The 26,535-nt window shown below is 43.5% G+C and overlaps 1 protein-coding gene across 1 annotated transcript in view; it reads left to right on the forward strand.

The window, feature by feature from the left end:
- Positions 1–3,241: 3,241 nt before the first annotated feature.
- The window catches only part of HHAT (hedgehog acyltransferase), a 345,905-nt gene continuing 322,611 nt past the window's right edge, over positions 3,242–26,535 (forward strand). The window contains exons 1-2 of the mRNA XM_022593463.3: positions 3,242–3,414; positions 17,026–17,093. Of these exons, the coding sequence (XP_022449171.2) occupies positions 3,324–3,414; positions 17,026–17,093 (159 nt within the window). The 5' untranslated portion in view covers positions 3,242–3,323. The remainder of the gene's footprint in view (positions 3,415–17,025; positions 17,094–26,535) is intronic.

Consider the following 26,535-nt stretch of genomic DNA (forward strand, 5'->3'; position numbering starts at 1 on the left):
GAACGTTTATGGGTTTGGACATTAAAAAAAAAAAGTTCTAGTTACATTCCCAAAGGTACAGCTTTGTGTTGTGTCATTGAATCCTTTAAAACGTATCTACTCTGATTGGCTCTCTGAGTGCACAGCTGAAATGAACAGGGAGGGGGGAGAAACACTGGGGAGAGGAATTTTCTTGAGATAAGTGGACAAGAGTTGAAAAGAAGTATTAAGGAAGAAAGATCTGTTAAGAAGGACAGGTGGGTGTCTGTGTGGTGGTGGTGTTTTGAGGTCACATTCCTGGGATTGTGAATGATGAGGCAAGAAAAGTGAGGACTGTATATAATTCCTTTGGGGCTAAGAGGTGGTGAGAAGAGACAGTGGTCAGAAAGCTCTCCAGGTGGCTCCCAAGGACAGTTTGTTAGCTGTCTGGGGTGGCCTTGGGTCGAATGTGGGGAGAGGATGGGGATGAGAAACTGGAGAGAATTCTGGGGATGCCGATCAGCTGAAGAAGGCCCAGCAGCAGGTAGGATGCTCACCCCCTCTCCCCATGGAAGGTCAGTTAGCTGTCATCAATTCTGAAAGGAAACCAGGGCTCTGGCTAGGTGAGCTCCTGATGAGTTAAATTCACTAACTGGTCCTGCTGGACAGATCTTAGCTAATGTTTATTGAGTGCTTGCACTGTGCCAGGCCCTGGGTAAATATTTTACATTTAATCCATTCAATAACTCTATGAGGAAACGTATCTGGAAAGTTGTGATCCACTTAAATTCCTCAGCCAGTCAGCGGCGGAGCCCGGTCTCCCCTAGGTCTGCATCTCTCCCTGATGCATCTCTCCCTGATGCATCTCTCCCCTAGGTCTGCATCTCTCCCTGATGCATCTCTCCCTGATACGCTGTCAGTAGGAGGCTATTTGGTCCAGTCCCCAAATTTTAAATATGAGGACACAGCCCTGCTGCTTTGTTGTTTATTACTATGTATCTTTGTGTATATGTCTGCAAAACATATACACTGTAGCTAAGCGCAGCATCAAAAAGGAAAATGTTATAAGGCTGAGTTTTCTAGTTTCCTGACAGTTAAATCACTAATTCAGGGGAACTGTCCTAGGAGAATGTCCATGAAAAGTTTCAAAAGAGCAGGGCTTCAGGAACTTTGATTTAATCTCCAAGATTATTTATGTTCAAATTTAGTAGCATTTGAAGAGGGGTTCAGCTCTTTGCTAATTGAGGAAGTCATTCAATATAGTAATACCAACATCCTTGGAAAGGAGAGACAATACGAAACCCAGAGGTTGAAATTCACTTCCCACTAAATTGAAAATTACTATATTCCTACAAAGTTCCAGAAAGAAATCTTAACATATTCTAGGAGATGCCAGGTATTTAAAAATAAAGTGTGACTAGAAATGTATGAAGTTAGAAGTGGCTCTGAAAAGTAGTAGGGGAACCTGAGAAGGTGTTGTTGGAGTACTAGGGCTTAGAGAGCTTGGGATTGAGAGCATGAGTGGCTGCTCTTGCAGCTGTCCATGTAGGTCAGATGGTTATGATGTTCCTGTGAACCTCCAACAAGACAAATGTTATTCTCTGTCCTGCAACTTTTTGTCTCTATATGAACGAAAAAGTATTATACCATTAAAGGTCAGAGCCTTGAGAATGGGCTCTCCTGTATGTTTCAGGCAATATTTTTAACTTGTAGCAAATGCAATAGAATACAAAGGTTAAAAGTTAAACAAAACAGATCCAACATGGAGTCAGATTTGTTCTTCCCTATTACAAAAGCTAAAGTTTATATCCCTTCCTGCTGCGTCTCCCTGTAGCCTGAAGAAAGGAGTTTGTGTGTGGCAGATTCCGAGCCAGACCCTAAGGACAAGTAACCCTGTGAACTGGCAGTAATGGGGCTGGTGGCTGTACCTGAGCAGTGGGGTGAGGACCCAATGGTCCCAAGACCTGGATTTGAGCCCTGGCTCAGTTGTTTCTGATTGTGTGACCTCACCGCGCTTCACATTCCTCATCTGTAAATGCCTACCTCCCTTGCTCCACCTACTTCACCTGGCTGTTGTGAAGGTAAAACGAGCTCATGTGTGAATTCTGATTTTTGGCGTTACTGTCACATATTAGAAATGCTTGCTTGGGGCTTAAAATTTTGCTCTTGTTTTAATTTGACATCCACAATGAGACCTATTTGAGAGGTTTAAGTAAAGCAATGAGGGCCATAAAAGGGTTTACATTTAGTTAGCTCTTTGTTATTTGGGAACTGATCATTTAATTTACAGCATTTTAGGACTTTCTGTTACCTGCTTTATTACTTAGAATATAGACATGGCAGCCATAACAGAGAGATCGAGAACAGCACAGGCTTAAATATCCTGGGGATGCATTTCTCTTTCATGTAATGGTCCAGATATAAGAGGTTCAGGGCAGTTTTGGGGGTGGGGCTGAGGTGGGGCGGTACATGCAGTCAGGGACCGAGGCGCCTCTGTCTTGTTTTTCTATGTGGCTTTTACCTCTTGGTCCAAAGGTGGCTGTTCCAACTCCACCCAGCAGGAAGGGGATGACCACAGCCTCAGAGCCAGAACTATTCAAATGTCCACACTTGGATACACTGTAGAGTTGAGCTCAGCATCCATGTGTTCAGATAGAAATTCAATTACTGTGTAAGAAGGGAGCTTGCATATACAGGGTGGGCAACTAGCAGGCTATTAACTTCTGTTTAAGAAGTGCCCAGAAGATGGACGACAGAGTGGCTTTATTAATCCATTCTTATAAACAACTGTGGGATGACATTTGAAGGGGAGAACAAGGAGGTTAATGCTGTTGGCTTAGAAGAGGTTTGGAGATGATTCGTGCTTTTCTTTTATTCAGGCTTTTGAATAGTAATTTATTATTTATTCATGGAGCATTTAGTAGTCCTTTCCTGCTACATTCCACGTCCTGTGCTAGCTGCTGGGACTCAGAGATCATGGTCCCTACTCTCTAAAGGTCCACAGGAGGAGACAGGTGTGGCAGGTAATGAGAACAGAAGTGTCTGGTGTACAGTGTGACGGGAGACAGATGGGGGGCTGTGGGAACTCATAGGGAAAGACCTGCCCCCCCTGGGCAGGCAGGGTGTGTGTGTGTGTGTGTGTGTGTGTGTGTGTGTGATGTGATGCAGGTGGGATAAGGTCATGGCAGGAGGAGGTGTGATAGGATGAGGGTTATGTCTGTATCCCCTTGAGTAGTGATGGGTCCCTGGGAGAACAAGTAAGATTCTGTCCTCTAGTGTCATGTTTATGGTTTAATGTTTTTATTTCTGTTTCTCTTCCTAGAAACTCTCAGCGTGGGCCACGGGACCCTTTGTCACAAGGAGCAATGCTGCCCCGATGGGAACTGTCTTTTTACCTGTTTGCTTCCCTAGGCTTCCACTTCTATTCTTTCTATGAAGTTTACAAAGTCTCCAGAGGTAAGGCGCCAACTTTTCTAAACTTGTATCAAGAAAGAAAGATGGAGGAGGGAGTGCTCAGAGGTGGAAGATTCAGGAAGGTAGCCTCATGGGCTCAGGGTACTTGAGCCCTGCTTTGTTTTCCTCCTGTCTTGGACAGTCTGAATCAATGACCTGAGTCGTGGAGTTTTCCACCCTAATCCTGGATCTTTTAGGAGATCCTGTGGCTGGTCTTCTGTAATAAGAAGGTTTGATTCAATGGCTACTGAAGGCCATGGAGATGATTTGCATTCATAATTAGCAGTAATCTCTTTAACTTCTCTCTCGCCATTACTCCCCTCAGACACACGGAGGCCCGGACTGTTTACTCTTCTTGTTCTGCTGTCCACAGTGCTTTTGTGCACATGTTGAAGAGGACTCATTACCAAGTCCTCATGCCAGCCCATGGGAAGGGGCATGGGAACCCTCCTTTCCTTTAAGGGCAGCTTGGAATAAACATTGCCCTGTCACTTCTGCTCACACCAGTTGGCCAGCACTGAGTTCCCTGGCCACAGCTGGAAGGCTGGGAAATCTTGTCGTTAGCTTGGTGGCCGTGTGCTACATACAACTTCCCATACTGGGGAAGAATGGAAGAAAGAATTTTGGAGGGTCCATGAGTGATATCTTCCGTAGTCAGGGACAGTTTCCTAGAGGTGATGGTGAGCCTTGTTTTAAGGAAGAACAGAAGTCAGCCAAGTAGAGAAAGGGGCAGAGGCTCTGTGGACAGATATGTGTTTGCAGGCAAATGGACCAGCATGTGCAATGCCTTTGGGGTGTGAGAAAACACAGCATGACCTGGGAACCCCAAACCACTTAGGAGGGCTGGAGTGTAGTGCGTGGAGGGAGAGTGGTAAGAGTTGAGCTTAGATCAAAGAGCGAGATAGATTGTGAATGACGTTGTGTATTCATTTGGCCGAGGAGTCTGGACTTTATCTTGAAGGCAGGGGAGTTTGCTGAAAGTAATTGTGGTCACTTAAAATGGCAAAGGTAGGTTTTGGGAAGCACAGTTGACAGTGCTGCGCCCCCAGCAGCTGCCTCGCTGTGGATCACTGGGATTGATTTGCGTCACTGGGATCAGCTTTGCCCGCATTCTACATATGTCCCACTCAAAGCCATGGGAGAGACTGACCATCTAAAGTAGATGAAGGGGGCTTCCCTGGTGGCGCAGTGGTTGAGAGTCTTCCTGCCGATGCAGGGGACACGAGTTCGTGCCCCGGTCCGGGAAGATCCCACATGCCGCGGTATGGCTGGGCCCATGAGCCATGGCCGCTGAGCCTGTGCATCCGGAGCCTGTGCTCTGCAATGGGAGAGGCCACAACAGTGAGAGGCCCGCGTACCGCAAAAAAATAAATAAATAAATAAATAAAGTAGATGAAGACTGTTTGGTCAAGGCTGTCCAAGTAGCTGCATTCCCTGGCTGGAGCCTCTGAGCTCTCAGGGCCCATGTGCAAGGAACTCACCTGGTCTTTGTCAGGCACCATGTTAGGTACTTTATGTACCCTGTCTCATTCTATCTTTAGAGCAGCCCTGTGAGATGGTGTGTTACTTAGAAGATAGGCTTGGCTGCAGAAACATAGCCTCCAGAATAACTGTGGTCAGGGCTGGTATGGTGTCTGGATAGCATCCATGACCCTGGCTCCTTCTACTATGCTCCTCTGCCATCCTTGGCATATGGTTCCACCTCATGACGTGAGGTGGCTGCTCCAACTCCAGCTGCCATGTTCACTTTTTTCCCAGCAGGAAGCATGCAAGGGAAGGGGGAGGGTAGGCCCTCTCTTTTTTTAGAGCATAACCTTGAAAGTTGCTTATATCGTATTCTTTCATGTGCTGTTTGTTAGAACCTAGTCCGTGGCCATATCAACTATGAGGGAAACTAGTAAATGTAATCTTTGGTTGGGAGGCCATCGTTTTCCCAGCTAAACCAAAGGGTTTTATTATAGAGGAAGAAAGAAAGAATGGGTGTTAGCAGTTAATCATCAGTCTTTTCCATAAAATGGGTGCGATTTTTGTCCATTGTTACCTAACAAGCCATCCTGAAGCTTTGTGATTTAAAACAACTACCGCCATTTATTGTCTCTCACTGCTCTGCGAGGTTCTTTTCCTTTTACGTGGGCTGTTCTTTTAAGAGCAGTTTTAGGTTCACAGCGATATTGAGCAGGAAATACAAAGAGCTTCTATGCACTCAGTGCCCCCTGGCAAGCACAGCCTCCCTGACTATAGCATCCTGCGCCAGAGTTGATACAGTTTGTTACAATTGACAAACCTGTATTGATTTATCATTATCATCCAAAGTCCACAGTTTATAGTAGGGTGCATTCTTGGTGGTGTTCATTCTGTGAGTTTTGAGAAGGATAAATTACATGTACCCATCATAGTATCATCCAGAGTAGCTTCACTGCCCTAAAAATCCTTTGTGCTCTGTCTGTTCATCCCTCCCTTCCCTTTAACCACTGGCAACCCCTTATCTTTTTACCATCTCCATAGTTTTACCTATTTCGGTTTTTTAAAAAAAATTTTTTTTTTTTTTTTTTTTTGGCCGCACTGCACAGCCTGTGGGATCCTAGTTCCCTGACCAAGGATCGAATCTGGGCCCCCTGCAGTGGAAGTGCAGAGTCCTAACCACTGGACCACCAGGGAATTCCCAGTTTTATCTATTTCAAAGTATCATATAGTTGGAATCATACAGTATGTAGCCTTTTCACATTAGTTTCTTTCACTTAATATGCATTTAAGGTTCCTCCATGACTTTTCATGGCTTGGTGGCTTATTTCTTTTTAGTGATGAACAGTATTCCATTGTCTGAATGTACCACAGTTTATTCATTCACTTACTTAAAGGCATCTTGGTTGTCTCCAAGTTTTGGCAATTATGAATAAAGCTGCTGTAAACATCCATGTGAAGGTTTTTGTAAGGACATAAGTTCTCAGCTCTTTTGGGTAAATACCAAGGAGCAATGGCTGAATTGTATGTTAAGAGTATGTTTATTTTTATAAACAGCTTTCTTCCAAAGAGTTGCCAGTTTTCTTCCAAAGAGGCTGTATCATTTTGCACTCCCGCCAGCAATGGGTTCCTGTTGCTCCACATCCTTGTCAGCATTTGGTGTTGTCAGTGTTTTAGATTTTGGCCATTCTAATAGGTGTGTAGTGGTATCTTGTTATTGTTTTAATTTGCATTTCCCTGATGTATATTGTGGAGCATATTTTCATATGTTTATTTGCCATCTACATGCTTTGATGAACTGTCAGGTGAGGACTTTTGCCCATTTTAAAATCAGATTGTTCATTTTCTCACTGTTGATTTTCAACAGTTTTTGGTATCTTTTAGATAATAATCCTTTATAAGATATGTTTTTGCAAATATTTTCTCCCAATCTGTGGCTAGTCTTCTCATTCCCTTTACAGTGTCTTTCATGGAGCAAAACTTTTTAATTTTAACACAGGCAGCTTATCAATTTTTTCTTTCATGGATTATGCCTTTGGTGTTGTATCTAAAAAGTCATTGCCACGTCCAAGGTCATCTAGATTTTCTCTGATGTTATCTTCCAGGAGTTTTATAGTTTAGCATTTTACATTGAGATCTATGATGTCCATTTGTGAGGGGTGTAGAGTCTGTGTCTGGATTCATTTTTTTTTGCATGCGGATGTCCGTTTGTTTCAGCACCTTTTGTTGAAGAGGCTCTCTTTGCTCCACTCTATTACCTTTGCTTGTTTGTCAGAGATTGGTTGTGTATATTTATGTGGGTCTATTTCTGGGCTGTCTATTCTGTTGCATGGATCTCTTTGCCTGTTCTTTTACCCATACCACACCGTCTTGCATACCATAGCTTTTTAGTAAGTCTTGAAGTTGGATAGTACTGGTTGTCTGACTTTGTTTTTCTCCTTCAATATTGTGTTGTCTGTTCTGGGTCTTTTGCCTCTCCATATAAACTCTAGAATCAGTTTGTTGATATATACAAAATAACTTGCTGGGATTTTGATTTGGGTTGCATTGAATATATAGATCAAGTATGGAAGAAATGATATCTTGACAATATTGAGTCTTTCCATGAGCATGGAATATATCTCCATTTATTTAGTTCTTCTTTGATTTCTTTAATCAGAGTTTTGTTGTTTTCCTCATATATAACATGCATATTTTGTTAGATTTATACCTAAATATTTCATTTTGGGGGGTGCTGTTGTTTTTAATTTCAAATTCTACTTGTTCATTGCTGATACATATATTTGTTTATTTATTTTTTGGCTGTGTTGGGTCTTCATTGCTGCATGCAGGCTTTCTCTAGTTGCAGCAAGTGGGGGCTACTCTTCGTTGTGGTGTGCGGGCTTCTCATTGTGGCGGCTTTTCTTGTTGCAGAGCATGGGCTCTAGGTGCGCAGGCTTCAGTAGTTGTAGCACATGGGCTCAGTAGTTGTGGCTGGTGGGCTGTAGAGCACAGGCTCAGTAGTTGTGGCACACGGGCTTAGTTGCTCCGTGGTATGTGGGATGTTCCCGGACCAGGGCTCGAACCCATGTCCCCTGCATTGGCAGGCAGATTCTTAACCACTGTGCCATCAGGGAAGCCCCATTGCTGATATATAGTAAAGCGACTGACCTTTATATATTAACCTTGTTTCCTGCAACCTTGCCATAATTGCTTATTAATTCCAGGAGTTATTAATAATTAATTAAATTATAATATTAATAATTAATAATTAATTAAAACTCCAGTACAGTGTCGAGAAGGAGTGATGAGAGGGAACATCCTTACCTTTTTCCTGATCTGAGCAGGAAAGCTTCTAGTTACTCACCATTAAGGATGATGTTAGCTGTAGGTTTTTGTGGGTGTTCTTTACTCAGTTGAGGAGGGTCCTCTCTATTTCTAGTTTACTGGGAGTTTTGAATCATAAATGGGTGTTGGATTTTTTCAAATGCTTTTTGTGCATCTACTGATATGATCATGTAATTCTTCTTTAGCCTGTTGTTTTGATGGATTACATTGATCGAGTTTCATGTTCTGTGAGACTTTGTTTTTAATAAATCTGGATTGGACTTAGCTGGGCAGTTCTTCTGCTTTGTGTGTTGTTGCTGGGTTGCAATTATCTGGTGGCTCAGCTAGGCTGAAACGTCCAAGATGGCTGACTCACATGACTGGTTATCAGCCAAGAGCTCAGCTGGAGGCTGTCAACTGGAATGCTGTGGCTCTCTGTATGTGGTTCTCCACATGGCTTTGAAGAAGGAGTATTGCATGTGTGTAAAACCAGAAGCTGCAGATCTCTTAAAGCCCAATCTGGGAAGTTGAGTAGGTCACTTCTGCCTCACTTATTGGTCAAAACAAATCATAGGGCCAGTCCAGATTCAAGGGGAGGAAGGACTATGGCTTTTTATGGCTGGAGCAGTGCACATAGACACGGAGACAAGGAATTGATGGTGACCATCTTTGGAGTCTCTCTACCACAATGGGTGTTATACTTCTTTACCCAGATGGGGATACTGAGGTTGAAAAATATAACTTGTCCAAGGCCACACATCTAATAAATAATGGAACAGGTTTGTCCAACTCTAGACCCAATATTTTATTCTATTCTGCCACTCGTATTTATTGATAATTTAATTTCCTAAAGCAGCTTGCTTTATAGGAGAAGCCCTTTTATCCATTATACTGTAAAACTTCAAACCTTAAAATTTTATCCCACTGGAACAAAATTTTTCCTTCTTATGTGGTGAAAGCTACTGGGATGGAGGTGGGAGGGGATCCTTCTGTGGAGAATACAGAACTTTTCTGCATCTCAGTTGATCCAGCGGCTGTCATCCTGTTTGATTTATTACTGACCACACCCTAGCCTGGAGCTTCTTTTATCCTTCAGGCTTTTTCTCTTAATATCATTACCAAAGTGGCCACTCCCAAGAAGTGTCTTATTTCTCTCTTCCTTTTTCCATTCAGCTCATGGAAGCCAGATCCCCCTGCCTTGCCAAAGTGTGTTTAACGCAATGTTGAGTTTTTTTGACTCCACGTCTTACTATCTAATTCAGGAAAAAGTGCCACTTAACCCAATTATGGAAGTAGATCCACTGGAAAAACTGTCTCTTCTGTGAACTTTTTTGGGTGTTTGTTTCTGGAGCAAATATAGGGCCTAGAACATACTAGAGGCTCAGAACTTATTTGGTAAGGGGAATGCCACGGGTGGGCACTTACACGGCTGCTTCCTCTGGGCACAGAGCAGGCATCTCGTTCACTGCTCTCTTCCCCATCAGCAGTAGCAGGGTGGTCTGACCATTAGGGACAGCAGACTGATTATAACAGCCCTAGTCACAAGGGATCTCTTGGTAAATCCACAGCAAGGATTGAACAGAACAGCCCTTCTTCCACTCAGCTCTTCCAAGAGTCTACATAGAGTGTGTCAAAGTCATATGGAAATGCTTGGGGGTGGGGGGGTGGTGGTAGTGGTGATCTTCTATGCTTGGTGACCTCTCCCCTGGTATTCTGCAGTATTGTGGCTAATCCAAACCTGCCACATTAAGTTTGTGTCTTATGGTTTAGAACATGTAGAAATACTTTTATGTCTCTCTGATTGCACTTAATTTGAGGAAAGATACAATGTGTCATGCAGTAACCTTGAAAGAATTAATGCCTCTGCCTAAAAGAGGGCTATGTATTTTTGTCGTTCGTATCAGCTTAATGCAATTCTTGGAATGAAAACAGTTGAATTCTCATCAGTGAAAACTATTGGTGATAGGAGGTCACCTGGAAAAGCATCTGGAAAGGGAAGTCATGGCCTACTGTTTCAGCTTACTGTTGATTTATATTCAAAATTTCTTTCTTCTTGTACCTATTTCGACATTTTGTAGCTTTCTAGCGATCTATGCATTTTATGGAGGTTTTCAACTTGATTAGTATATTGTGGTTTGTAATACTTACCTTAGAAAAAATTTGTTGTTTCTCTAGTTGGCCTTTCTCTCATTGTATACTTTGTTATTTACATCTTCTCCTTCACTCCCTCCGTCCCACTTTTTTTCCCTTTGATCAATTGTGCTAGAGATCTTATTAATCTTTTCAGCTTTGTTAGATATCTCAATTGTTTCTTTTTGTTCTCCAATTCATTGATTTCTGCCCTTATCTGATTATTCCCTTCCTTATTGTTTCTTTGGGTTTGTTCTGTTCCTTCATTCCAACTTCATGAGTTGAATGCTTAGCTCATTTATTTTGTGAGGAATCTATTTGTACTGTTTTATTGTACCTGATTGTTTTTCTCAGAAGGATTTCTGGAAGAGGAAGTATAGAGTCAAACTACATGAATGTTTTTAAGGTTCTTGATAGACATACCCAGACTGTTCTCCAGGAAGGCTGTGTCAATTAACACGTTTTCTATTGGAGAATGTCCATCTTACTGTAGTCTCAGTAAGTTTAGCCTTTATTCTTCAATCCACCTCATATGTATTTGGTATATTGATAAGAAGTGTGAAGAGTTAAATTACTTTTTTTCCCAAATAGGTAACCAAACACTATTTAATAAGTCTTTCTTTATTGAATTATAATGCAGTCTTGATCATGTACTAAATTATTATATCTACTAAATTCTTTTATGGATATGCACACATGCATACACACACAGTATGGGGGCTGTCTTTTCTGTTTCATTGATTTCTCAATTAATTCTTACATCAGTACTGTGCTGTTTTAATTATTTTTGCTTTTTAAATGTCTGAATATCTGGTGGAGTAAGTTACCACTCCTTGTTCTTTATTTCCATTCTTTTCTTAGCTATTCTTACTGGTTTATTCTTCGAGATACATTTGAAATTGGCAGGTTCCAAAAAAATCTCATTAGGGTTTTAATCAGAATTACAGTAAGCCTAGAAATTAATTTGTAAATAATTGACAATCTTATAATATTGCATCCAGGAGGATGGTATTTTTTTCTCAAGGTTTCTGTTACTTCCCTTAAAAAAAGTTCATGGTTGTCTTCATAATAGGCCCTGTTAAAATTCCTAAAATTATTTATAAGTCTTTTTCTTCGTTTTATAATTGGGATACTTTCCAATTATATTTTCTATAATTTCTAGCTGATTATTTCTGGTCTATAGTAAAGTTGTTTATTTTGGTTTCTCTATTTTATGTTCCAAAAATTATTGAATTCTCTTAGGGTTCCACTGGCTTTTATCATTTGATTCTCCTGGTTTTTGTACTTAGATAATATCCACACATAATGATAATGGTTTTGCTTCATCTATTATTACTTAGCCAGGACTTCTAGAACAATATACTAGTTGGAAAAGAATGCTGTCCTTATTTTGTTATCCCTAACTTTAATGGAAAGCCGTATATTTTTACCATTAGTGAAACGCCGAATAAGCTTTTCTTTGGAAAAAAAAGCGTGTTAAGGAATATGTCTAACTCCCTTTTACTAAAACTTTAAAATCAGCAATACATGTTGAATTTTATCCATTTTTAAAGTATCTATTCATATGATTACGTAGTTTTCCTTTCTCAACCTATTGATATTGTAATCATATTTCCAACATAGTTCATATGGTTTCCTACAACAAACCTACTGTGACTATGCTATTTTTAAATACACTGCTTGTTTCTGTGTTTAAAAAAATATTAATAATTTCTAAGTGAGATTAACTGGCCTATAGTTTTATTGTTTCATCCTCAGATTTCAGTATCAGCATTCTGTTAAGTTTTTGAAATGAATGGGGAAGCTCCCCCACTGACTCCACCAATATTATGGAACTAAGTAGTATACAAAGTGTCGGCATCAAAGTTTGATATCATTCGCTTGTAAGTTTGTCTAGCCACAGAGTCTCTTTGGAAGTAGACCTATCGAAAACTTTTCAGTATCTTTCAGGATTATTGGTATACGTAGCTTTTCTTCTTAAGTCAGTGTGAGTAATTTATATTTTTTGATTTCATTGAAATTTTCAGATGTATTAATGTACGGTTGTGTGTCATATTCTTAAAATGTTTTGAATTCTACGTGTGTCCCTTGTTTTAGGAAATTTAAAAAGGTTTTGTCTATTTGGTAGGTTGATTCTCTTTTTCGAAGAACACGCTCTTGGATTTATTTATAAATTCTCCCATTTTTCTGTTCTCTGTGATTACTTTCTGATGAACAGCAGCCACCCTAGATCTTTTTGGCTTTACAGAGCCCAGGCTCACCTTTCATGGAGTAGCTATCTTCCTGAAAATTTGCAGTTAGAGACATTTTTATAAAAGGAACTGTGCTTTCCATTGATTTGAGTTTTTATTTCACAGGTATTTTATTTTCATTTCTTTAATCTTCAGTGACAAGCAGTTAATGTTTCTCTAAGTAAACTCTGTGACACCAGAGAGCCCTGATATTTAAGCAGATATGGAGCAAATCATTTGAATTGCCGCCTCCAGTTTCTTTTTTCTTTCTTTTTTTATAGTAGGTGTTCTTAAAGTGGGATGCAAATATAGTTGAGCATATTCATCTTTTGTTTGTTCCTTTACATGCCTTTTCTTATCACTTGTCACTAATCCCAGCTTATGAGAAAAGGATATAGCAGCTCATTTATGGATTAATTCTTTTATGTCGTTCATGCAACATACTAACCTGTCATAGGGGACAGGCTTTGTCAATCTGGAGGTAATTTTTCCCACTTGCTTCTGTGATTAGGAGTTTGGTTGCAAGACGGCTGGTTACTTATCTGGTGGCCCCAGTTCAGGGTAGGGAAACAAAGGCTACCAGTCCTGTGTTTGTACAGGTGGCCTATGCCCTTGGAACCAGGTGAGCTGGCTGCCCATGGACAGAACCACTAGGGGCCCTTCAGTTAATACAGCTTTGTGAAAGGACCCAAGTGCAGGGGGCAAGGTCTGGACAGCCTGTCTAGATAGCCAGCATTAATTGTGCTGTGGTGCAGCTAAGACTCCGAGTGTTCTATTTGGCAGGGCTTCGAGTTATATTTGATCTTTTTTTTTCCATGTTACCTATGGCCAGGGTCATAGGAAACCGTCAAGTCGCTGCCTTCCTACTGGAATTCCAAGTCTCCTGGCCCACCCCTTCCTCTCAGGCTTGCACTGGTGTTTTCTTCCTAGATTGACACTGATCCTCAAGGGAGGGGCTTGTTGGCTTCCAGAGAGTCGGCTTTCTTAAAGCCTGTGATTAACCTCTCACAATGACTCGGGACCGGGCCCTGGGCTGGGGGGCATTTGAAGGCAACCCTCAGTGTTAGACTCTACAGCGCCTCACTCCTCAGGCCCCCTGCTCCCCCAGCCTTTGCTCTGTGTTGGGTTAAAGCTTATGGCTTTTTCTTTACTGGAGCGTTTCCATCTTAGTCTGGGGCTTCTGGCTCTCCAGGAAGCCCTAAGGATTCCCATGCAAACTGTGTGCCTGGTGGCCTGCCTCGATAGACCCCAGAATTCCTAAGGAGTCGCAGATGAGCAGCTCTTTCAGGGAGATTTGAAGGTCATTTGTGTGTATATCGCTTTGCATCCTATTTACATATATGATTTGTTTTTGCTTGGGCTATTTCTAAACCACTTTATTATTCCCTGAGTGGGAACTGGAAGAGAAGAGAGAAGGAGCCCACGTACTTCAAGAATCTCATGGAAAAACCAGCACCTTTTCTTCCCTCTTGTGTATGATCATGTACCTGTGCATGTTTGAGAGTTGCTTACTATTAAATCTCTTATCGTTAGAAGCCCATCTTTTCGGCTCCCTTCCCCCACTCTCATTTACTACCACGGTCTGCTATATCCTCCGGCTTCCTAGAGAAATAAAGAATCCATAGGAGCTGATTGGAATTTTTCAAATGCATAGAAACAGCAGGACAGTTGGGCCACGGCTGGGTGTGCATGTACTCGACAGCGGCTTGTATCAGACGAGTGTGTGTGTGTGTGTGTGTGTGTGTGTGTGTGTTTCCCTCCCCTTCCCTCTAATTACCCCTACCCCACACCAGAATTGATTTCCCATCAAACTGTTGAGGGTGAAAGGGTAGGTAGGTTAGAGGCTTTAAGTGAACGGTTTACCACCACAGCTCATTGGCGAAATGCAAACCCTCTCACTCAGCAGGTGGAATGGGGCTTTGATGTATCCCATTGTTGGGTGGTGGCTGGTGGTGGAGGGCAGGGGAAGAATCAACAGCTGACGTAGTATTGAGGGCTCTTCAGCAGAAACTGCTTAATTTCTCTGCTCTCAGGCAGTTTTGTGGAGCGCTGAATTTGGGGAAGTGGAACCAGGGCACCTAGAAGAAAGGGCTGGTTCTGCCCACAGTCAGGCCCGCATGGTGTGGAGAAAAGTGCTCAGGTAGAGAAGGCTTCTCTCCATTTGCAGCGTCCTCTTGCTTGAGGGAATGTGAGTTATGATGAAATCTCGTTCTTGCCGAAAGGGTGAGGGTGTGGGGTCCTCACCTAAGCAGGATAATCAGAGAAGTTCTGAGGGTCGTCACCCTTCACGGAAAGATCTCCTACTACAGTTTCTCAGCTTCGGTTCTACCAAATTCTACTAAATTTGGTAGAATTCAACCAAACTTTGGTAGAACTCTACCAAATCCTATAGCAATACACTTCAGCTAATTCAAGACGGTCTGAAGACAGAGATCACCGAAGTATCATGAAAGGATCTAAGTTGTAATTTAAATGTACGTCATACAGCATTTGTTTGTGTCAAGAAATCAGAGAAGGGTGATTGGTAGGAATTCTCCAAAAGCTGAGGGAGGGTTTTGGTGTAGAACCATACTGTCCATTGCTATAGCCGCACGTGGCTGATGAGCTCTTGGAATGTGACCGCTTCAAATTGAGATGTGCTGTAAGGATAATGTGTCCATGGAATTTTGAAGAATTAGTAAGAAGAAGGAATGTAAAATAACTCATTAATAATTGTTTAATACTGATTCCATGTTGAAATAATGTTTGGACATATTAGGGTAAATAAAATATTCTAAAATTAATTTCACTTTGAAAAATTATTTTTTTAAAGTGCGGCTACTAGAAACTTTAAAATTATAAATGTGTCTCAGAGAGTATTTCAACTGGACAGCGCCAGACAGGATTTCATCTTAATTCTCATGTCTGCATACGATTCCTTTTTCCCACTAGAGGGAGGTGTGTCCTGATTTGGGGGAGTCAGCTGCTCAGCTTGTAAACTTCACTGCTTTGGAATGTACCCTTTTAAAAAAGAAGCACTCAAGTTTTTGCTTTGTTTCAATGCTGCATAATTCTGTTGTTTCTGGGGGTTGCACTTTGTAGGAAAGTGAAGCCAAAACAGAGGAGGCAGGAAAGCAGAGAGGTTTCCCCCCTTGTTTTTGTTAGCGTTCAGAGAGACCTGTTACTTTGTTGGATTGTAGCTTGCTGCTTGTTTGTGGGTTGTTCCCTTGGAACTTGAGTCTGTGTACAGCACAGCGCGCACACACACAGACACGCACACACACACACTCACAACGTGGCCTGTGTGCAGCTGTAACAGAAAGGACCAGGGCAATCACACACAGCCACAGAACCTCCTGGACCTTAAGGAATTCAGTGTGAACGTATCCTGGAGTTGCGCCCTGTGGCACACTGGGCCCCAGTACTCGATGAGCCTCGCTTTTCCGCTTTTCCTGGGGGCAGTGTTGCCTGGGGTTTGAGGCTGGGGCTGCTGTTTGCATCTAGTGTGTGTAAATCTGCCCTTTGATCCTACTCTGAAACCAGCATCATTTCATGATTATGTTTTAGTGACGCACTCTCTCCTGGTTTTCCTTTGATCTTTCTGGGTAGCTCCTTTGTGGTCCTCTGTGTTTTTTGTATGTTTGTTGGTCCGATGAGCACTGGATTTTTCTTTTCTTGTCTATGCAGTCTGTGCCCTTTTGGGTGATCTCAGTCATTCTGGAGGCTTCATTGCTACCCTTATACTGGGGACTCCTAAGTCTTTACCTCCAACTGAGGCGCTGTTTTGAGCTCCGTCCATGCCCATCCAGCTGCCTATTGACATCAAATAGACACCCCAGACTCAGCCCCCATAGCACTCCTTACCTCCCATATCATGGCATTCTTCAGCACCATTGTAATTTCTTATTATTTGTTTGTCTCTCTCATCCAGTGTACAGTAAGTCCCAGGAGAGCAAAAGCCTTGCCAATCGTGTTCTGCGTTACTCCTACTATTTCACACCGCGCCTGGTTATTGTTCACCCTTAGGAAGTATTTGAATAAGATTTTAAAATATATATATATTTTAAACCAATTGTACTGTTTACTTGTAAGCATATGTATTACCATTATACAATTCCATCAATAATCTTGTTAGCTTTATATCACAGGGCTATGATCACCATCATTTTGTGGCATGGTCTGTTGAAAAATTTTTTTCACCATCTGTACAAGTGGGGCATTTGCCCTCATCCCTCCTGTGCTTCCTTGTGCTGGAAGCTTTTGCGCTTAATCCCTCTCCTTTTGTGACCCTTATGACAAATTAAAGGGACATTTCCATCAGCCCCACCATGTATTTCCAGGAACTGAGGTCACAGAAATGAAGGAGTGTGACATCTTTCCATGCCTGTAGCTCAGTCCACGGGCAGCTTTTCCAGGACGTATTCCAGTTTCCTTTGGTACCTCTCCTGTTAAACCAAGCCCAGTTTCATGTGGATTCGTGACTAATGCACACTGTTTTTCTTGTCAGAACATGAAGAGGAACTGGACCAAGAATTTGACCTGGACACTGACACTTTATTTGGAGGATTAAAGAAGGTACAGAGTGGGTCAGTGATAAACCTTTTCAATTTTCAAACCTGGTTTCAGTGTTTTGCATCACTTTTGTATTTGGCGTTGACCCAGCCATAGTACTCAGCAACGACTGGACATTAAGTACCTTTCCTGCTGTAAAAGATGCAAGTGTGCCGTGTAGAGAAAGGCATTCCCCGTGCTTTGTCTTTATCTCATCCCATGTTCCCCTCTCAAAATACTAGAGATGTGGATCAGTAACCTTATTGGTTCATGCAGATTTCACTTTTGTAAAGTTTAGGAAGTTCCTTCCTGACCTAGCCATAGCTATTGGAGTCAAATGTGGCTCCTGGACTCCCTATACCAACTCATGGCAACTATGGAACTGTTTCCTTCCTGCCTCTACTGCCCCTGGCCGTCCACACCCTGCAGAGCATGCTGGGAATCCCCCGCCCCTCTGCTCCCTGGTTCCGGGTGGCAGTGGGCCATTTATCCTCCACTGCAGCTCATTGTGCCTGCTTAGATCGCTGGCAGGGTGGCCGCTGTTGCTCTCCTAGTGGTGACGGTTAGCACTTCTGTTCTTCAGAGTATGTCATGGGTAGGTACCAGACCCTCCTCTTTTGACTGCAAGATGTTAGACTACTTTCTGTGTCCCACCAGAACCCCTTTCCTCTTGAGTTTGGAGTTTTTCTCATTCTTCCCCTTTCAGTTTTCCAGGACCCCATTTCAGTAATGACTTGGATCACATGACGTCCAGCTTCAGCTCATAGTTTGGGTTCAGGTCAACCCTAGTGAGGAGCTGTGTATTTGTTTTTCCAGGCATTTGGATATGTTTAAAAAAATGATATCACACCATTGCTTTTTACTATTTTTGCTCTAAGTGTGTAGTGTGCCAGGTATATTGTAAGTTTAATCAGCTTTTGTTGGTTGGCTTGGGGCATAGAATGATGCTGGCACTCCAGGTTCTGAGCACCTGACTTACAAATGAACTTTGGAAGACAATGAGTTTCCAAACTGGGTACTGCCTGTATTGATATCTTCCTACTTTGAGAGTTACAGATCTTACTTAGAATTGAAGAAAACTGGCTTCCATTTCCATTTGATTTTCTAGGGTAACTTGCCCCTTTTCTTCCAGCTCTGGCTCTGTACAGAGCCACCATATTAAATACATGGCTCATGTTTGTCTGGGGCTGGGAAGCATGTCCTGCCCCGCATGATGCTCTTCCCAGTTGTTCTGCCCACCAGACATTTCCGTGAAAAGTTGGATATAAATTTAATTTTCGTACATCGAATCCATTTGTAAATGTTTCTGATTTAAATAAGCCCTTTTTAGGATTATTAGTAAGACGTGTAATGTGGGTGGTATTGTGCCCACTTCAGAGATGAGGAAATTTGGGAAGCTTTATGTCACAGTGGAATTTGAGTTGTCACAGTGTTATAGAACTCAGGTTTAGCTGCTCATCGCTCAGGAATCCAATACTGAGAGATAAGTGTTGGGTAAAAGGAAAGGTAGCTTTATTGAGGTAGCTGTCAATCCTGGCGAGAAGGTGGACTCATGTCCCAAAGAACCAACTCCCCAAGTTTTGTTCAGAAATTATATAGGGAAAAGAGGAAGGGGCTATGTGTTGAGGAGAGGGTTGCAAGGTGCATGATCAGCTCATGGACATTCTTGGTTGGTGGTGAGGCAACCAGGAGTCAACATCATCAACCTTCTGGTTCTGATTGGTCTGGGGTCTACGTGCTTGTGGGCAGCATATAGTTAACTTCTTCCACCTGGTGGGGGTTTCAGTATCTGCAAAACAGCTCAAAGGATATGGCTCAGAATATATCTATAGCCCCTGAGGAGAAACTAAAGGTCCTTGACTTTGTTTAATGGCTAAACTATTATTGTTTTGCCTTGTTTGGCTTTTTCCTTTGTTTTTGCATTTTCTCACTTCTCTGATTAAACTTACTCTTTGATTACGTTTTTCTGCAGACGAGACAGGCGGAGGACAGTGGGCAGGGGGGTTTGTCCTGGGAAGGCCCCACTGGGTCCTGCTCTGGTTACAACAGCAGATAGCCCTTGTGAGTGTCTGGGATCTACTCTTTAGAAATATACTGCTATTGGATCTCTTACAACAGAAAAAAAATGGTGATTTAAAAAAAATTTTAGAGTCATAATTCAGGCATTTCAGATAATACTGAAATGTTTGCCAGAGGCAAAAATAAGCAAACTCATTTTAGACTAAGAGACTTTTCGCTGAAGAGAAGCAACTGTGAGGCAGTATGAGAAGCTGAACGAGGATCAGGCCCTGACAGGTTTGGAGCTCCCATGTATTTCATTGTTGCACGCTCAGCCCTGCTGGGTGTTGCTACTTCTAGACAAAGGGGCTTTGTCTTCGCTGACTTCCCAGCTCCCACCACTCCATCACGTTCAGCTGCTTGACTCCCTGCCAAGGCTTCAGAATCCTGGGGACATGACCTCTTCTGTGCATTCTCCATGACAGCCCCCTGTGGTGATGGGCACAGGCAGTGGATATCAACGTTTAGGTCGACCCTGCCTTTGTGGAACAGTGCACAAGGCTCAGATAAAAGCTCCAAGGACTTTTTCTATTCTGAAAAATCTCTGTTCCTCTGTCCTGCTGACCATCCTTCCATCCATTCATCTGATGGTGTTGAGCGCCTCTTGTCCTCATCTTTCTGTATCTCATTACCCTGCATAGGGGATGAGTAGTTTGGAGTCCTAGAATTTAGAGGGAAAATGATGAGCCAGGGTGGATAGCCAACAGATGAAGGAAATTGATTCTGTGTCCTTGGTGAAGATCATAAAATAGACCCGGGGCCATATGTAGTGACAGGAGGTTCATGGATGTCTGCTGAAAGTCTTATTTCAGCTAAAACAGAAGCCTAATATGTTCTGAGTATTTCCTTTGGAGGTTATGGGAGGTGGCAAGCAAACGCTATTCTGGTCTAAATTCTAATCAAAAGGTGAAATTAGGCATGAGTAGAAATTGTGAACTTTAGAAGGAAGCTTTTATGTCCTCTGACCAGTCTTTAAATGTCGCTAAACCTCAGCACTGCTGACCTCCTTTGTTTGGGGGCCTGTTCTGTACATTGTAGGGTGTTTAGCAGCATCCCTGGACTCCACCTCGTAGATGCCAGTAGCACCAAGTCATGACAGTCACGAATGTCTCCAGGAGTCACCACATGCCCCCTAAGGACAAAACCGCCTCTCTTTGAGAACAGCTGGCCTGCAGTCATATTTAAGGGCTTTGTCATGCTGACTTGGCCATTTCTTACCTTTGCTCATCCTGTTTCCTCCTCTGGATTGTGCTCCACCTCTTCCCTATCTGGTCCTCACTCACACTTCACATCTGAGCCCAGGTGTCTCCTGTCACGGAAGCATTGCGTGGACCTTTAACTTGGACTTTTTAATGCGCATAGTTCCTGACACTTCTCTGCTTCTCTTTTTATCTCCTTCCACAAATACAGCTTTTAACGCATGTGTTTCTGTGCCCAAGTCCATGTGGAGTGCTAGGGACATAGTAGTGAACCAGACAGACACACTTCCTGTCCCAGTGTCTCCTAGTGGGGACAGACCAACAGTAAGTAAATGAATAAACGTTAACAGCCACAGATTGAGCTAAATGATCTGAAGGAGATGAACAGGGTGATGTGTAGTCATGCTTTGGATTGAATCTTGTACCCTATTATGATAAATATATTTGTACAGTGTTATCTTGTAGCATCCGTCCTCCACCAGACTGTGAATCTCACAGGGGCAGGGCTGGGATTTAATGAGTCCTGTATCTTCAGTGCCTGGGACAGAGTAGGTGAGTATTTTGCTGAATTTAACTGCAGGAAAGAGTGAGTAACACTGTGCCGGGTGGCAACATTGGCGTAAAATGCATCAGTCCTAAGTTCACCTTGATTGGCATGTACGTGAATGCCGAGTGGGACAGTGTTGACAGTCAGAGCAGGGAGAGACCACCGTGGGCACAAGCAATCCCACACTGCTTCTGGGGGCAGACCTTCAGCTGCGCTCCACAGAATGAGTGGGATTTGGCAAGGTCATCTGTAGAGAAGACGCTCTTCCAGAGGGGCTCAGTGTGGTTGGAAAAGAGACGAATGTATCAGGGTGATGGTGACTCAAGGGGAAGCTTCCCTTAGGACAGTGAAAGGTTGCTGGGTCTGACCACAGTCCTCCGGTTGCCGGTGATGGTAGGGAGGATTATAGCCCAAATCAGGAATACCTTTGGGTCTTATCATTCCTTTGGTGTAAAGCTGCTTGTTTCTGCCGAGACGCCAGTTGTGGTGGGGGAGATTGCGTAGGTGTAGCTCTCAAGGAGTGTTCGGGTTAGATATGCTGTGACGTTTGCATCCTGTTTCGTGATGTCTCTTTTTCCAGGCTTGAAAGTGCCTCCCCGCGTGGGCTCCAGTGGCCTTTTGGAGCAGTCCTGCGCTGGGAACCTGTGTGTGGCCACGGACAGGTCGAGCCCGATGCCTTTCCAGTTCTGGCCATCTGTCTCGGTGTTTGGTGGTTCCCTTTTGTCTTGCCTAGTGTTCTTGCTAGATGTCCCAAGAACATGAAGGAAACTTTTTAGTGGCCATGTTCCTTGCTTGATATTTCTAGATAGTAGGTTCTGAATCAAACTGACATGAATGAAGCTCCATGTTGGGTTGTATTATCATGAATTTGTTTTCCTTTTATTTCTTTTTTTTTTTTGCGGTACGCGGGCCTCTCACTGTTGTGGCCTCTCCCGTTGCGGAGCACAGGCTCCGGACGCGCAGGCTCAGCGGCCATGGCTCACAGGCCCAGCCGCTCCGCGGCATGTGGGATCCTCCCGGACCGGGGCACGAACCCGTGTCCCCTGCATCGGCAGGCGGACTCTCAACCACTGCGCCACCAGGGAAGCCCCTATTTTTATTTATGATTCAAGATAGTTGTTATAATGGAAAGAGCACAGGTGTGGAGTTGGATGGACTTGAGTTCAAAATGCAGTTTGCTCCATTTTGGAAAATCATTCACCTCATTTGAGCCTTAGTTTTATGTTTTGGAATATGGGAACTTATTTGGAATATGGGTCTTATTGTGGAGAAAGAGATGATGATAAAACACCCAGCATGTATGTGGTTGGTACAGAATGGATCCTCAGTCCATGCTGCTGTGGTCATTATTTTGTCCTTCCATGGATGATGACGTCCTTGCTTTAGAGCTAAGATTTGTTGATTCCCCCTGTCTGGCAAGGAGATAATGTTCTACAGAGAAACGTTTAAATCTAGAAGGGAATGGATTGCTACTGAAAGGAGCTCTCAAAAGCCTAATGCATTATGAAGAATTTTACATGTAATCAATTACTCATTTCTTTCCTGAGGACATCTCTTCCTGTGACAGTTCTGAAATTGGGGCCCACTTGTGAATGAGACATTCTTTCAGAAGTAGAATCAGAGAGGAATTTTCAGTGCCTGCCAAGAAGGTTAGAAAGAGAAGATCAGATCAGAGAAGGGAAGCTTGATCACTTATGTCTTTGAATGTTAAGAGAGAAGAGGTCGTTTCTAAAGTAAAGATAAAATTTTTAGCTACTCAGATTTTACCTATAAAAATTTTAATATTCAACTTATTTATAAATTCCTCTGTATTTTGATACTTAAAAAAAAACCCTCAGCAAGCTCTATGTTGAATCATTTAACAAATATTCATTGAGTGGCTGCTGTGTGAGAGGCTTCTAGGCTGGGTGCTGGGGGGCTGTGACCTTCCAGGCTCTGTCTTCACTGGGCCCTGAATTCGGGGGACACTGATACTGAGACAGTGAGGTAAGTGATGCAGCTATTCACGGGGCATGCAGAAACAGAAGGTGCCTGTAACCCAGACTCACAGAAATTAGAGCTGAGGTACTGGGGAAGGATGGGTGAAGGGAGCAGCAGGACTAAGGACTGGATTTGAGAGAGTCCGTCAGTTTGGCTGGGAGGTTGAGTGAGAGCAAGGGATGATACAGGATAGACAGGGGCTGGATCATAAAGGCCATTGGGTTCCATAGGTGGAGCCTGGACTTTATTCAGAAGGCAAGGGACGGTTACTGAAGGGGTTGGGGCCATTGCCATTTCTTCTGAGGACTCTTTGAGGAGCCTTGGCATTTCTCTACCTTGCCCGCCTCTCCTGATCTCCCCCACTCAAGGTTTGTGCATCCCTGGACTTAACGTCCTGGAATGTATATCTCATAATGTTCCTCAAAACCCATGCATGGCTCCCCATTTCTTACAGTATGAAGTCCAGACTCGGTGGCTGACATTCAGCCCCGTTTGTCCACTGGCCCTACCTCGTTTTAGCAGCCTCACCTCCATGTAGCAACCATGTGCTACTAAATAACAGGATCGTCTGCCATTCCCCAAGGATGCCTTGAGGTTTCCTCCCAGTCATCCTCATGCAGACTGGGCACACTTCCCTGCGGCTCAAGGAACAGCCCACGTGGAACCTTTCCTGACGCCTCTCCCCCCGGCTCCTCCCCCTGTTGGCATTGATTTCTCCCTCCTATGAGCTCCATTCCCAGGACTCCTCCCCGAGCCTGTGTTATAGAGCAGTTACCTGTTTTAGATGTAAGAGGATCTTTCATCCCTGCCTCGCTGGAGCAGGAATTCAGTAGTGGCGGTTGGGTTAAGGTGGACATGGCTGTCTGGTTGGGCACTTACTGTGAAGGATCATTGGCCCCCTGGCAATGTTTGCTTTGTTTCACGTGTCTAAACTCTGGCAGGTTTAGAGAGTGTAGGCCTTACCTCATTTTCATTAAGCCGTAGCTCCTCCAAGATGATTCCGGTGTTCTGGTCGTGTCTGCCTTCCTCCATCTGATGGAAACAGGTGAACGTGTGGCTGTTTGTGTGAATTTTCAGCCCGTCCTTATTAACAGAGGATTGGATTTGATGCAGCTTTGCCCCTTCACAGAGGGGCTGCTCAGCCGAGGTAGATTCTTGTGTCCTGTGCCAGCCCCTCCAGGCAGAGAGGGTGTGGGCTGAGGAGTCTCCAAATGGTCAGAGCAAGAAGCCCGCAGACTAGTAATGGAGGGAATGTTCCTGAGCACACATTGGGCTTGATTCCTTCTTGTTTACATGAAGAACTCCTGCTCTTAACCTGCCAGTACGCTGTCTCTTGTCTAGTCTCATCCCTGCTGGATGTCCTTCCTGATACGTAGGAGATTTGCAACTAGGTGGGGGGAAAAGTGAGGCAGTAGTGATTTCCTGGGGAGCACAGGAAAGGGAAACTCTCTGCCTATGTGAAAATAGGGTCTGTAATGCAGATGGATAAGCATCAAATTTGCTTATTAGCTCAATCACTAAGGCCCCTGCTTGGCCCTCCTCTCTTTTATATCTACTAACTCATGCAAAATATTGTTTTTTTAAAAAAATTAATTAATGATTGATTGATCGATTTTTGTCTGCGTTGGGCCTTCGTTGCTGCACGCGGGCTTTCTCTAGTTGCGGCGAGCGGGTGCTACTCTTTGTTGCGGTGCACGGGCTTCTCGTTGCAGTGGCTTCTCTTGTTGCAGAGTACAGGCTCTAGTCGCACAGGATTCAGTAGTTGTGGCTCACGGGCTTAGTTGCTCCGTGGCATGTGGGACCTTCCTGGACCAAGGATCGAACCTGTGTCCCCTGCATTGGCAGGCATATTCTTAACCACTGCACCACCAGGGAAGTCCTCCCAAATATTGTTTATTTTGTTTTAAAGTTTCTTGAAGGAGCCGGGAGAAGATAAGGTGAAGTTAGAACCAAGGGTCTAGCCCTGCAGGACTAAAAAATCAGGTGTGTGTATGTGTGCACGTACACTTATGGAGGAAGAGAAGAGAGAAAAAGAAACAGTTTGAGAGAGAGAGAGGTTCCCCATGACTACTTAGTAAAACCTTGAGGTGATGATATAGGTTTGGAGCGGTGAGACATTTCTCAGCCACAGGCCAGTCAGTTTACAAGTAATTCTTTGCTAATCAACTGCTTTTCTATAGGTGCTGTGGGTTAGGGGAAGTAAGAAGCATAGCTTCTCTCCTCAAGAAGCTAATACTCCATCTGAGAATGCCAGGCTGCCATGTGGCTTTAATAGGGATGATGCTCTAATTATTTAACTAAGGGCAGCAGCATCTGTCAAGCTGAAGAGATAGCAGGTGTACACAGCCAGGACAACTGACCCTGTTTGTGTGTCCTTCCTGAAAATTGGCATTACATTGAACAAAGTGTTTCCATTTTTATGAGTGTCCCTGGTTGGTAAAGCCCAAAATTGCCAGGTGAGTTTCCAGCCTTGGAATGACCAGGGAAGGCTCCCCAGAGGAGGTGGATCTGAGGAGGATAGTGTTTTGAACTAACCCGAGTCTGTCTGATTGTTGAACAAAAGTCAAATTCTTTGGTTTTACTCTTATTAGCTTCTGGTAGTTGGAGGTGGGTAGGAGTTAAATATCTTCCTTTCCTGTAACCTCACTACCAAGTGGTACGTCATAGGGAAAGAGTTCAGATCTGAATTCTGCCATGTGTGCAAACACTTGTTTATTTCTTCAGTGGCAGGTACAAAATCTGCCACTGAACCTGTTCTCTGTCTTTAGGTTCTCCAACAAGCACCCTGCAGGAAGGATTCATCTGAGGCTGAGGCAGTTCTACTCTGTGGGCTGGAGCAGACACCCTGCTAGTCTGACAGGAGGAATGGAACCTTATGAAGTAAAGGGACATAGAAGCACAGGGGGTGCTAGAAGGAGGGCTGTTTTCTCTGAAGCTCTGGGTGCCTGCTCCAGGGATTCTGATGCCTCACCCTTATGAGGTTATTGGAGGCTGAGAAAATTTCTAACTCACTGCCTATGTTGAACACCACTTCCTTCATTTGTACATTACTTATTTCTAACATCCTTAATGCCAATAAATTCTCAGGTGCAGCTTTCAATACCAATATTGAAATCATTTGAATTGTAGCCATGTCTGGAACTGGATTTCTGACTGGGACCCTTCGGATGCTAACTCATTCCTTCTGGAATGTGGACTCTGCATTTGGGCACTTTTATTGTCAAGAACGGTCCCTCAGGGTAGAGGGGGTTGTTTACACAACACATCCTATGTAAGTGCTCTAACAGATAGGATTCTGAGAGTAGAAGGAGCAGAGTTCAGCAGTGGCTTAGAGCTGAAATTTGGGGAGAGACATGGGGGAGTGGGGAGGAGGGGAAACCCTTCGTTTTCCCAGTACATTCCCTAAAAGTGGTGCCTGTCACCATTCTTTAAAAGGTTATTACCTTTTAAAATCATGACATGACAGTTGATAAGTCTCTGTTAAAAAGAAATTAGAAGCAGCTGCAGGATAAAAGTGAGATCATGGGCCCGTGGGAGATGTGAAGGGTGGTGTCTTTGTGTGGGGAACTGACTGAAGCCACTTGCAGGATCACAGTATCTGCTGAAAAGTTCACGTTGGTGAGGGTTAGTTAGTCCATTATAATTTTGCTCGTGGGTTGTATGAAGGCAGTTCTCCAGCTAA

This window comes from Delphinapterus leucas, chromosome 1 (assembly GCF_059928025.1).
Source record: "Delphinapterus leucas isolate spDelLeu-1000000601 "Yukka" chromosome 1, BTC_Dleu_Yukka2, whole genome shotgun sequence".
Classification (NCBI taxonomy): domain Eukaryota; kingdom Metazoa; phylum Chordata; class Mammalia; order Artiodactyla; family Monodontidae; genus Delphinapterus; species Delphinapterus leucas.